Genomic DNA, 14523 nt, shown 5'->3' on the forward strand with positions numbered 1-14523 from the left:
CACGCCTGCATACACATAGAATGCCACCAAAGCCAATTGATTGGGAAACGGTCTCTAATCAAACTCACCTTAAGCAGACCAATGGTCTACTGTATCACACTCTCAGCAAAATGAAACGAATGCAACGCCCGGTTGCACTCACATCCATACACATAATGCGCCGTATTAATCCTTACCAGGGTAGCACCTACCCGTTCCAATGTATTCTATCACTGAACAATAGTTTAGACTACTTTATCGTTGGTGGCATATATCCACTATGCCTCACACTTAAAACAGTTTAAAACCACAAGCCATCAAGTTCCTTGTGTTTCAAACTGCACATACTTAAAATACTTGTTTGTCAACACGCCTTCCCTCTAACTAGGGATGAATGTATTATTAGATTAGAAAGAAAAACTGACATTTTATTTATTTTGTTTGAACTTGTGTTGTGAAATACTTAGATATTTTTTTTGTTAAAAATAAATATTTTAAAAAAAATCTTGAAACCTCCCAATCCCCTAGACTCTTTTTATCCTTGTAGCAGGTGTCTTGATTGAGGCTCTTGCACCATGGGGTGTGTTTATGGACACATGTTTGAGATGTTTTTTTCTGTGTTTGTGCAGACATGTAAAGCAGATGATTGTAAAGGACTGTACGTTGAAGACCTCTCTATTGTGGTTGCTACAGGGATCTTGCATTTCTTATAAAAAATGTGCACGAACGATGCGGCTTTCAAATGCACATTAATGGCACTCTGTAGACCTATAAAGCTGGTAGTTTAGACGTCGAAGTAAACGTGAGCTAATTAGAACTGAGTTCAACACCTATTGATTTTTCTGATATAAAGTTTCCCATTCTTGTCTTTTGAAAATACAAATTTGAGTAGCTGAAGTTGCCTTAAGGTAGCTTTAGTGTGTTTTTTTTGTTTTGTTTTTTAATAATCGTCTTTGACGATGACCAGCCCAACAAGAGAACTCGCTGCATACAAAGAGATGGCCTCGGGTGTTCCCAACAATTACAGGATTCTTCAGGGTTTCAGGTTTTTCTTTTTGTTGCCACCACAGGGGCCAGCCTGGGACAATTCTTCCACAGATCAAGCCTGACTTTGCTTTGGTCTATTACCAGTTTTGTTTGCTGCCTGCCTGTCACCTGCTCGCTTCTAAGAATACCTTCTTGCTTGTCTTTTCTAGGATTTCAGCGAAAGACCTGAAGAACATGTTGTCCCAGGTCAACTACAGGGTGCCAAATATGAGGTTTCTCAGGGAGAAACTGACGGTAAGCCAACCTGCTATGGTTCTCTGCCTTACGGCCAGCTTGGAGGCGACTGAAGACTTGTTATTCGGAATTTCTGCTCTCCTTTATCTATATTTTTCGTACACATTTATTTATTTTCAGATTTCATTTTCTCTACCTCGGATCACTGCTCTGCCTGCTGAACGACAAAAGTGTAGCTCCTCTTCTTTTCTCTACAGGTCTTTTCTGTGGTCTCTTCCCACCATCTTTCTGCTCACAACTTCATTTTGCTTCTTTATTTGCACATTTTATGTGGGGTTATGTAAACATGAACCTGGTTGTTTAGGCTAAAAATAAATTAACAGTAATAGTGAAAACGATGTTCTTTCGAGGTAAAGCAATGCATAGTCAACAATGCTATTTTAAAAATAGAATTATGTTTAACTGACGTTCGAAAATGTTGAAAATGGCCAAACCTTGTGTTTAGCTCCTAATGTCTTTCACTTAGCATCCTAGCATATTGTTCATGATTTTGTTTTGCTGATAAAACCTTCCCTATACAATCCACACGTGTGCTCTTCATTTCTCTGGTGCTGCGGATGGCAATTTTGTTTTTCTGGAAGAAAAACAAACTGCACCTCCACTGCGAACTATTCTTAACAAGTATACATTTTAAAATACATTTCTACTTTTGCAGTTATTTCAAGAATGCATTTTACACTTTATTTCAATACATCTTTACTCTCTTCCTTTCTCCATGACACTTCATATTTGTCTTTTCCTTGTTCTCTGTCCTTCCTTCATCACCTTGTATGTCCCTACCACTTTTCTTTACCATCATTTTACCCCTCCTTTTCTTCTAGCTTTTTTTCATCAACATTGCCTCCTACTTCGTTCCTTTCTTACTATTTTTCTTCTAATCTTTTTCTTTTCTTTCTGATGATGTATTACTCTTTCAGCTTCTCAATCCCTGCTAATTTGTTCCGATTTGTACATTTTTTTGTTGGCCTTCCTTTTTATTTTATTCTTTATTATTTTTATTTGCATTTTGCCAGTTAGATAAAGCAAAAGAATTCAACACAGCAGGTACAGTCCTGCAGTGACATACATATATTGGTCGTGCATCATACAATCCTGCATCATAACCCCTTAGGATGTCTGGAAGAATGCAGTTCTGCCCGTTCACATATCCCCATTGTCGTAGCCCCCTGGCCCTCTTCGGCTGGGATGTTTGAAAGTTAAGGGGCCCAAGCTGATGTACAGAATGGAAGGAAAGGCCCACAAAAGGCCCACTAACCAGTTCCCAGCCCCCTATCTAGGCCATAATGCGCCCTCCATTTGCCCCACACCCTGCAGAATTTCTCCGGGCACCACCTCGCCTTATAGGCGACCCTTTCTGCCATCATGTACATATCCATCCCTGCTTTCCAGTCACAGAGCAGGGGAGCGGCTGCAGCATTCCAAGTTTGTGCGAAGTCTCTTTTCGCTACCTCCAGGGCTAACATAGTAAAAATAAGATGCAGTCTGCTCATGTCGACATCCCCGGCTATGCCCAACAGTATAAATCTAGGGTCCAAGGGGATAGGTGATTCTAGGACGTTACTCTGTTCCCCCAATACCTGACCCCAGTAGGCCTGTATCTCAGTTCAGTCCAAAATGATGTGATAAAAATCCCCCCTCTCATAGCCACATCTCTGACAACGAGGGTCTATGGCTCGGCCCATGCGGAAGAGTCTGGCCCTATCACAGTAGACTCTGTGGAGTATTTTATATTGGATTAGGCAGAGGCGAGATTTAATAGCTACCTCACTGTGGTGCATTAACGCTGCTTCCCAATCTATGTTTTCAAGGACGCCTAAGTTCTGTTCTCAGGTCTCCTGCAGCTTACCCAGCCTGTCTGGTGCATTATTTAAAGTTCGATAGGTAAGGGATACCACCTTGGTCAGCATGTGTCCCTGTAGTAGGCACCCTTCCAGAGGTGCATAGTCTGGTATCGAGGAGGAGATTAGGGTCTCTGCCTGCCAGACATGTTGGAGTTGCGTGTACTTAAAGAACTGGGAGGTATGCAATGCTAAGTCAGTCTGTAGCGAGCGAAAGCTTGTAAGTTTACCCTTAGCCACGATATCACCTACAGTAGAGATACCTATGGCGTCCCACCCCTCGAAGCCCCTCAGTTTTTGGATTTCTGTCAGCCAGGGACAATGCCAAAGGGACGATTGTTTAGTGGGTTTGCGATCCCATCCCAGTGCCTTCGTTGCTCTCTCCCACACTTCTATTGTGGCTTGGGTAGCCTGGAGAAGCCTCCCCTTACCCCGTCCCCCATAGAGATAATGCAAGCAGGTGCGTCCCACCATGGTTTTCCTCTCCAGTCTGTAGCTGGGGATGGTCTGCCGTGGCGTGTATCTAGTCATTCACCGAGGTTAGGTGTTCCGCCCAATAGTAGGTCTCTATGTCTGGCAGTGAGATCCCCCCATTCTACTGATAGCATTGCAGCGTGGTCAGAGCAATCCTTGGTGTTTCCTCAGCCATAGGAGGGAGCGCAATTCCACTTCAATCTCGTTACAGGGGGAAATACGCATTTTGTAGCGCATATAGGAAGCGAGGCAGGGTGATCATTTTAAACATGGCAGCACGGCTTAAAATAGTAAGAGGGAGAGATTTCCATCTCTTCATGTCTTCTGCAAAGTTTGTGAGTACTCGTTTGATGTTTCTCTGGAAGTGGAGGTTCTTATCTGTAGTGAGGTAAATCCCCAAGTATGTAAACCTGGAATGAGCGATCTGGCGGCCCCCAGGGAGGGCGGCCAGACTGACATGGTACCCGGGCTATATATGACTAACTTAAGCCAGTTGATGGTGTACCCCGAGTGGGTCCTACAAACGTCCATGGTGGAATCATGGTGTCTGGATGCGTAACATACAGAAGGATATCCTCCGCATATATCAAAATCTTTTCCTCCTATGTGTCTGCCGGTTTAATGCTAAACCCCCGAATCTCCAGGCACTGCCGAATCACACAAGCCACCATTTCGATCGTGGGAGCAAAGAGCAGTGGAGAAAGAGGACAACCCTGACTGGTACCTCATCTGATAGGGAAGTCATCAGAAGTCTGACCATTGACCCTAACCTGCTTTCTTTTTAGGTTTTACTTATTGAGTGCTTTAGCTGTGTGCTGGAGTCTTGTCACTAATAGTCTGAAGTATATACATGTAGTGGGCTTTGGGTCTGTCCCTTCTTTTGATTTCTGATCAATCTCATCTCTTTGCTTCATATTGGCTGTCTTTATCCCCCATTTTTTATTTGCTATTTGGAGCACCTCTGGAGCATTTCGTCATAATCTTCTTCTGATTGAAGTTAGGGAACTACTTTTTTTTCTTTCAGCAGTCCTTGGGAGTCCATACATTTTTTTGCTCTATCCATCGTATGCTGCATGCCCCTTAAATACCACCCTGCATGCTCGGAGTTGCTTCCTCCACCTATGTAGCTACTTGGTTTCTTCTCTCACCCCTGCCTGCTTGACTTTTTCGCTCTTTTTTTATTTTTTTATTTCATCCTTCCTCCCGGCATTAAGCTCCTCTTTTGCACCCCTGTCTCCTATCCCCTGTTGTTCTCCCCCCCCCCCCCACACATTAGCTGCCACCCACCCAGACCTCCCCCAACACTCCTTTTGCATTCTTTATGTTCTTTATAGCAAAAAAGCTTATTTTTAAAAACTTATTGAAGGCCCGACAGTATCATTCCGCTGTTTGACCACTACTTTCCAAAATGCGCTTTTGCACATAAATATATATATATTTTTTATTTACCCTTTCAAGATTGGTGTTCACAGTCTTGGAACAGTTAATTAAAAATCAAAATCAAAATGATGAGTGCATCATACTGGATTTACGCACGTACATAGTGATGCATGTACTCATACATGTCAGCACACTATGCCATAATGGCGTCATGCAGATCGTCAGCAAAAAACATTTTTTCCTGCTTTCATTTGCTATTTTGATCACAGCATTGGCAAAGTCAATTGGTCTGCACTGGCAGCCAAACGATATCTCCATTGGCTTTGTCAGAGCTTGTTTAACATTCCAGGGTCAGACATTTAAGATCTGGGCTAGAGACCACTTTAGCTGTTTTGGTAGCCTCAGTTTAAAAAATATATAATCAAAATACATTCAGACTGGGGCATGCGGTCACCCCTGTTCATGGATTGATCTTTTGAACTGCCATTAATAATTTGGTTCTGTCCACTATAGTATACAGCAACGGGCAATGTCAGTGTGTCAGCTGTATTGTACCATGAGTGAAAACATTTTTCTGATCACATGCAGAGCGGTTAGAAAAGGAGTACATTCTAGTCCCAGGTCTGTCTGGTGTAGTTGGGCCACTCGTTTATTTTTATATTTATAGTTTGACAATGTTTGTGCATTGCATATACATGCATAAAAATCAACAAAAGGAACATTGTTCTCTTGCCTGTTTTTTTGCCAATCCTTGCAACAAATTCTTGAGATACCACAGGGCCAGAAAAGTGTATTACAAGTCACTGTCATGGCTTATCTGGTACGGTGTTGACGAAAAAAAGTTCCTTTGTGACGCTTCAATTCATTTATAGTTAAATGCACAATTTTTACATTTGCTAATAAAATCATCCGCCATTTTGGTCCTTAAAGGGCCACCAATAATACGGTTATAAATTCTTCTTAGTTAAAGTTTAACCAGTATGACCTTGATGTGCAGTTTTCATACAATAGCTTACATAAACTACTCTGTGACACAATTATGTTATGCCCAATTATATCACTTTCCATTGACAACTCAGATGCGACTTGCTGGAAAAGCATCAACGTTTTTTCAAAGCATCTGAGATGGCCAACCATTTATAATCTATTAATAATCTTTCTTCAGTACAGTGTCGTTCTCATACTCTGCGCTCTACTCTTCAGCAATACCTCCTTCACACACATCTACAATATCCGCAACAGCCACTACATATTCACCATCGGCATCCATTTTTTCCATCTAAAAATCTAAAGGTGTGCAGGATGGCCAATCAGCTCTCAGTCAGCTCTTGCATTCTTGCTTCCTGGTAAATTTTGAATGCGAGAGGGAATGAAAATTCAAGTTTTAGTTATGACTGTGTGCCTAAATGTCACAGCGAAAATGTTACTCATTCAAGCTCGTGTGCAAGTACTAATAATATCTTGCACTCTAACAGTTTATTGAACCAAATCATTGTTTCCCATGATAATGTGCATTATAACATTGATCTGAAAGTATTGTGCCTTTCTCTTTTTACTGGTCATTTTTGTATACTTCATTGCAGCCTTCATTTCTGTGCCCACTCGGCTTTACTTCTCTTCCACCTTAGTTCACCTGGGTTCTTTCCTAATCTCCTCACTAGCTGTTGCTCACACATTCAGTCTTTGTTTGATACCTGTATTTCTATGGCTCTACAGTTATTGCCTTACTACAATATGTCTTTCCCACCCCCCATTAGGATGTTGAAATAAGGAATGGTGACATCACGTATGGACAGTTTGCTCAGCTTTACCGAAGCCTTATGTTCAGCGCACAGAGAACGGTAAATACTATACTGTGGAGTATATCACAGATCTGTCAACCTGCTATACGAGTAAAAATATGAGTTAAAAAAATATATAATTAAAATACATTCATACTGGGGCATGCGGGAACGGTAAATACTATACTGTGGAGTATGTCGCACATCTGTCGACTTGCTATAGGAGTGAAAATATGAGTTTAAAAACCATATAATTAAAATACATTCATACTGGGGCATGCGGTCACCCCTATTCATGGATTGACCTTTTGAACTCCCATTAATAATTTGGTCCTGCCCACTATAGTATACTGCAACGGGCAATGGCAGTGTGTCAGCTGTATTGTACCAGTTGTGAAAAAAAAATTCTGATCACATGTAGAGCTGTTAGAAAAGGAGTACATTCAACGAAAATATAATGTTGAAGACATATTTTAGCGGTTGTGTTAATTGAAAAAACTCGTTGTTGTTGTTCTGTGGCACTTGTATTGCGCACAAACAGTGATTGGGTCCTTGGGTTCATGAACGTCCAGATGACTTTCCGTTCCTGATGGTGTGCTCAGTGGATTCTAGGAGCACAGCAGGAGTGGATGAAGTGAGCTCCCATGGGAACAAAGATGGATCTACAATTAGCGATCGTCATGATAGGAATGGCCACTGAGTTCCCCAAACCTTGCATATGTAGGATACCATGTCTAGATTGGTAATTGTAATGGAAGCAATGGGTAAAAGCTTGTCTTAAGCATACCCAAACTTGCAGGTGCCTGGTGACATCTGCAGCCCACACTTTCATTAAGTATAGAAAACTGTGATGGATGGAATGCTCAAGTTAATCTCAGCCACTGGTAATCACTAGGGCTGCGTCCCAGTCTATCATATTCTGCACACCATGCAACCTCAGTTTGGACCCAGCAATATGCAAATCAGTCTTGACCCTGCTCTAATAGGAACAGTCTAGCCCGAACTGCCAAACCAGGTCAGCCGGAACTGGAACGCAAACAACCTGCGACCGGTTTTGCCCTAGTTATGGGCTCATCAGCTGGGTACAGCATGGTTCCAGTGACAGTGTGCACCGGACCCACTTCTAGGCATACCCATCCCTCTCAGCGCGGCACACTAAGTATATAAAACAGTGATGGATGGAATAACTCGAGGCTGCATCCCAATCCATAGTTATGGTGTGCAAAATAACAATAGATTGGGATGCAGCCCTCAGTAATTACCAGTGGCTGTGATTAATTCAAGCATTCCATCCATCACTTTCATGCCAGACCCTGTTCAAGGGGCCACGTGGAAAGTAGGGGCTTCTGGACCTAAACCGTGGAGGTTGAGGTGGTTTGCCTCCGATGTCCTGTCATGGCTGTGCAAACTGGACCACGTATAACCCTTTCTGTACCTGAACATCAGTGGCAGAGATGATGAGCAGTCGCAAGCTTTTCACAGGTGTCGGATATTATTCATTCAGTTGTGGTGAGATGCAATATACTGACCTATGCACAGGGACTTGAGGCACCTCCTATTTCCCGCCTTGGTTCCCCTCCCTCCTAGTCTAGACTTTTCCGCCTGTAGTAATGACCATGATAGCATGAGTTACACTCCGGTGAAGATATCCGTGCTTTCGATCTCGCATGGTTCATTTAATCTTTTTTTCACCAGTCAGTGATACCTCCGGTGATCAGACGGATAGTGGACTTCAGCAACACAGCCCCTCTCACCTTCTGAGAAGATATGCACACCACAGCTCCAACAGGGCCCCTACCAGACTACAGTAAAGTTATGGCTGGCAGGCAGTAGTCCAAGCAGAGGACTGATCATTCTAGGAGTTGCTAATCGGTTATCTATGGTTGGGGCGGCCCCATTTTGGCAGGTCTCATCATGGCCATGCATCGGTCAATTTTAGAGCATATGTTATGTTATGTTATGTTATTGGCTTTTGTACCGCGCACAGCTGCCCCAGCAAAGGGGCGTCCTGGCGCCAGGAAAGGTATACACAACATCACAGAACGCAACTGAATCAGGAAGTATTAATTAAAAAGAAAGGTTTTAATGGCGCGTCTGAATAAAAATAAATCCTCCATAGCTCGGATTTCACTGGGAAGAGAGTTCCACAATTTGGCCGCCACTACTCGAAAGGAGCGGCCGCCCATCCTGCTCAGCAGAAAGCGGGGAACGACAGACAGATTCTGACCCCTCGATCACAAGGATCGAGAGGGAACATAAGGGGTCAGTAAATTCATCAGAATAGGTGGAGCCGTACCTTTCAAAATTTTAAAAGCCAGGCAGAGCACCTTAAACTCGATCCGACGAGCAACAGGCAGCCAATGGAGCGATTGCAATGCTCTGGACACTGAGCAAAGTCGGGGCAATCCTAGTATCGCTCTTGCGGCGGCATTCTGCACCCGCTGCAGCCGCATAAGTTCTGCCTTGATGATGATTGATGATTTAACACAGGCCTCCCTCCTCTCAACAAAACGACTCCTATCATAATATCATGCCCAGTGGTACCCCAGCAACCTGAAACCTTATACATTCCTGATACACAGTTCAGCCATGAAAGTTCAGACCGGCACAGGTCAGCCTTAATTCCTCGTTTTCTACCTGAGTAGAGCAATCTGCTACTGGCCACCACCTGAGGCACGCAGATTTCTCTCCTCCATTTTCCTCCACTGTGAAACCCCATTAGAACTGGGGTGTTGCTGCACTTGACTCCTCTGGACAATCACTCTTGCAACATTGACATGCTCTTTCCCCCTCTTATCAAGCAGGATCACTTCTAGGTGCTTCAGTTCAGATGAACAGCTTCTTCTAGCAAAGGCAGAACTTAGATAATGTTTGCTTACCTCTGGGAAGCTGGCTATCAAGCAGACACAAGCTCTGGTTGCTAAACAGTCCTCTAAGAACTCTGGAGCACTCACGTCTTTGATCATTGAAACTGGAACATGCGAGTCAAAGCAGAATTCAATTAGGATACATTGACTCTACTCCGGGAACCAATTGGGGAGGGGTTTCCTTTTAAATGTGTCTCCCGGCTCCAGTCTAGACACCACCTTTCTGTACAATGATGCTCCTTATAGTAATGTAGGTAGTCTCCAGCATTGAGCACCCACAACAGAGGCACAAAGAGGTGTAAACCTTTCTTCACCTTGCTGTTGCCAGCCACTCTGAAGAGTGATTGGGAAAAAACAAATGTCTGGCGCCACCTTAGGCATCACTTTCAACTGCAACAATAGACTACAGTCCCAACCTTCACTCCCATTTTCTATCAAGTGGCAGTGGTTGAAAGAGACTAATCAGCAACTCTGTGCAGCAAAAGGCATAATCCGCTTTCTAAAGGACCCTTGTCTCCTTTCTAAACCACTTAATTGTCTGTCTCATCCCTGCATCTCCAGGAATGTTAGTGATACACGCCCACTGTGTGGGAAAACAACCTCTCCACCTTGTGCAAAAATGCTAATTCAGGGTATTATCCAAAGTAGATCACAGAGGCCGCCATTACTCTGGCTCTTATGCACAACGCACGAGTCCTGCAGGCTACATACACAACCAATCACAACATAGACTTGGGATGCTAGCGCTCCAATCTGGGTTAGCACATTAAAGTAGAAGGCACAAGCGGGCCAGTAGGCCTCCAACCCAAGTCCCGGTCACAAGTATGGATTTACAAAACACAGTTCGCTACCACCACCGCTCTATGTATTAAACCCATGGCAGGTACATAGTCCACTCTCTGTGCAGTGTTGGCAAGCGTGCTGTGCCTTCTAGGTAACAGGACAGTTCCAGAACCTCACTCATGCCATGTCAATGGACATGCATAGGGTTCAGCACACTCTAGATTAGTGTGAGGCTGCAGCCAAAATCAAAAGCTAGGATACCAGGCACATTTGGGCATTTAGAGCAAAGTCATATGAATGTACATCTTTCAGGAAACATTCCTGTCCAAATGCTTCATCTCAGAGTGTTTCTCCTGAAAAACTATGTGAATGCTTTGTGGCTCAAATTTAGTCCAAGCTAGTCACCTGGTGAACTAAACGGATAACAGTAAGGAATAGAAAAGATGTTCTGTATTGTATAAGAGACTCAAAGCAGTACGATATTGTGAGGCTTGATCTCATTTTAGACCACTTCTTTTACATGAGCATGAACTATCTCTCCAAACAGAAAAGACAGCTCATCCTGCTTGTAAAAACATATTTGTTGCTGTGCTCGGTGAGGTCGTAATACCATCTTTGTACAAGAAGTTCTCGGTCTGCCTCTGGTGGAGTGATTGAGTTTCACGGTCTATTACAGAGGGCTACTCTCTGCCTTCAATCTTGGTGCTCAGGATAAGAGGCTGCGAAAAGCAGCTTCAGCAAAAACACTCATAACGTGGGACATTTTTATACTGACAACCAGAAGAGGTGTGCCTTTTCTGCAGGATACAGCTTTTGATGTGCCTACTCACAGCTGTGAAAAGAGTTGCCCGAAAAGTAACAGGAATCCTTATAATTGACTTCCAGCTTAACTAAAGAGGAGGAAGGCACACCATGAATATATTATACAGTTGAGTCACCGTCCTCTACCTAATCTGTACAGAAAATTTGTGTTGAAGGTTGTAGATTGGCTGCACATTTGATTTGAGTCTGACATAACATGACTTCATTCGAAAATTGTACACTAGAAATGTTGTAATTTGTATGTTACTACCTTAATTCATGCAATAATATTTTTGGCAGGGGGAATCTTTTCTGGATTCACATGCTGTGCATTTTTCCGCCTTCTAGTTATTGTGTCCGGAATGATCTACTTTTTTTTATAGTCCTTCTATTTTTGTTGCTTGGTGTCCAGAGTCAACTTATGGCCTGGAATGAGCCACCCCATTTGGTGCTTCCTTTGCCATTTTCACCTGCTTCCCCCCCATTGGTCGCCGTGTTCAGATTCTTTTTTCCACTATTGGGTCTGGATGCTTGGCTGAAGGCTCTCCAACATGAGGAAGGAAAAATTTGAGAGAGTTCGCAATTTAATCAGTGTTCAGGGTATGGTACTTTGCAAAAGGATATTAATCGCAAACTGACGACTTGTACTGTACTTGGGAATTGAAATAAGTACAAGACAATGGTTTGGCCTTTCTGTAAGCACTCTCATTTGAATGAGCTGAGGGGCAGCACAGACGCATAGTGGTTTTGCAGCGTGAATCTTTCTGGATTCACTATGCTGGGCATTATTCCGCGGTCTTGTGGTTGGGTCCGGAATCGTAGTCTTTTCTTTGTTTTTTGTTGTTATTTTTTTTGTAGCCCAGGTGGGCGTCGACGTCCCACCCTTTGGTGTATTTCCGGTGACGTCTGCATGCTTCCTGCGGAAACTTCCACTCTTGGGCGCCATCTTAAGATTCTTTTTTCCACGGTTGGGTTTGGATCGTTCCCGAAAGGGCTCCAGACATTTTTGAAGAAAGAAGGAGGAAAAGAAGCAATTTTTGCACGAAAAGATTGGGAGAGACTAGAGGAGTCTACACCATCGAAGAAGACGACAAAGGAAGGAAGGAACTTCAAGAACTTCGACGTCCATCGTGGAATGCGTGCTCAGGGCGCTCCCTGAACGCACGAAATGGACAACACTCCCTTCAAATTCTGCCGTAACTGCCACAAGTACGCGCAGAAGGACCAGCACCCGGTTTGCAACCTTTGCCTACCGGTCAACCACGAGATCGAGGATTGCAACGCCTGCTCCGCCTTCACGCCGAAGACTCTGCGAATTCAAGCGAGACAGAGGGTAGCCAACGCCAGCATCCAGGGCAAGGGCCAGCCACCGTCACTTCGAGACCAGGGGTTATCATCAGACGAAGAGGACAATAACGCCGCCGAAGACGACGGCTACACGGTCGTAGAGACCGATATTAGGAAGACTCCTGGAAAGGTAGGAGACTCTACGGCCCCTAGAGCCCCGAGAGACCCAGAGTCTCGAAAGATTGAGGGGAAAGCCTCGAAAGCGCTGACGCCAAAAACCTCAGCGTCCACAGCAAAACCCAGGCCCAGCGGATCCTCTGAGGAGTCCCCGGCGCAGAGAGCTGAAGAACAGCCAAAGTCGTCGAGAAACGTCCCCGAAAAGGAACGTTCGACGCCGAAAGGAAAAAGACTCGAAGAAAATTTCGGCGACGGCAAAGGACCCGAAGGTCAGCTTGACGCCGAAATCTTCGACACCGAAAGTCGACTCAGAGCCGAGCTTTCCGCCGAAAAGACCAGCAGAACCATTAGACGCAGAACATGCTGCCGAAATGGAAAAAAAGAAGAGACTCCTCGAGGCCGAGATGGAAAACATCCTGCAGCGAAAGAGAGAATTTGACGCCAGGATGAAGGACTTATTAATACCGACTAAACCTAAGACACAGGTGGTCGAGATTGTGGAGGAAGAGGTGGAAGAAATCGATGAACAGTCTGAGAACGTCGAAACTTTCGACAATCCAGAAGAGGAAGAGGCCTCCTACTATGACTATGAAGGGGACGACGATCGCAGGACGCTCCTCGGCTCGGCATCCTCGGAGACTCAGGAGATAGAATGGCAGGACGTTGACGCCGAGAGCCCAGGACAAAGCATCAACACGTATCCTTCGAGGCCCTCGCCGCCAGATGACATTGGGGTCTATAACACAGTCATCAGGAATGCAGCTGCAGTTTTCCGGGTGAAACTCGACGAAGAGAAGCAGAAGGCAGACTTCCTTCTGGAGACACTGCTCCCCACACAGACCAGGAGCCAATACCTGCCCATGCTAGAAAGTGTCATGGCACAGGGGAAAGGCTTTCAAGGAGCCTGCGACCTGCAAATCCGTCACTCCTAGGACGGAGAAGCAATATAAACATTCCTCCAAAGACCCACCCTACATCCAGGGCACGGTCTCTGCAGAATCCATCATCGCAGCCACAGCAAGAAAGAGGGCCAATGTACCTACTACTTCAGGACCACCTCCAGACAAAGAAAGCAAGAGGATGAACTTAGTAGGGAGGAGAATTGAACGGAATGCCGCTATGCACTGGCGCACGGAAAATTCAAATGCATTCCTGAACAGACACCAGTACCAGATCCTGGATGAACTGGGCCAGCTAAAAAAAACTTGCCTCAAGAGTTCAAGGACAAAGCTGAAAGCTTGGTAGAAGAGGGGAAGAACGTGGCAAATTCTTGCATCAAAACAGCCTTGGACGGAGCTGACACCTCCAGCAGACTCCTGATGATGGGCATTACAGAAAGGAGACAAGCCTGGCTAAGAATTTCAGGCTTCAAGCCAGAAGTGCAGCATAGCATCCTTAAGACCACGTTCAACTGAGAAACTTTGTTCAGGGCCCCAGTAGACGAGAAGCTCAGCCAACTAAAAAAGGATAACCAAACTGCAAGGTCCATGGGAGCTTTGCAGTTCAGGGTACTAAAAGAGGCACCCCATCTCGGAGACCTAATGGGAGAGGTGGAAATCAACCAGGAACATCACACCAGGCGTTCCAACAAGCCCACCAGGCAGACAACCAGGCTCAGCAAGGGCAACAGAAACAATCCTGGCAGTACCAGCAGAGAGGCCAGTACTTTCGCTGGAAAGGGAACAGACGTGGTCAAAACAGGAGAGGGGGCCGCCAACCCCCCTCCAAGTGACTTGCCAAAACATGTGCTCACCCAAGCAAGAGCCTCCGGGGTGAAGCACAAGAACACCACACAGGGGTCACACGAAGTGAACACCTGAGTACTTGTAAGCCCAGTGGGAGGAAGACTAAAGCATTTCCTCCAGGAATGGAAGT

The 14523-nt window shown here is 44.8% G+C and overlaps 1 protein-coding gene across 2 annotated transcripts in view; it reads left to right on the forward strand.

Annotated features, from left to right (window-relative positions):
• Positions 1–14523, forward strand: part of PLCG1 (phospholipase C gamma 1) — a 578648-nt gene that overhangs the window by 270110 nt on the left and 294015 nt on the right. For both annotated transcript variants that reach the window (XM_086932272.1, XM_086932273.1), the window contains exons 5-6: positions 1176–1260; positions 6710–6793. In XM_086932272.1, the coding sequence (XP_086788398.1) occupies positions 1176–1260; positions 6710–6793 (169 nt within the window). The remainder of the gene's footprint in view (positions 1–1175; positions 1261–6709; positions 6794–14523) is intronic.

Source organism: Lissotriton vulgaris, chromosome 7 (genome assembly GCF_964263255.1).
Source record: "Lissotriton vulgaris chromosome 7, aLisVul1.2, whole genome shotgun sequence".
Taxonomy (NCBI): domain Eukaryota; kingdom Metazoa; phylum Chordata; class Amphibia; order Caudata; family Salamandridae; genus Lissotriton; species Lissotriton vulgaris.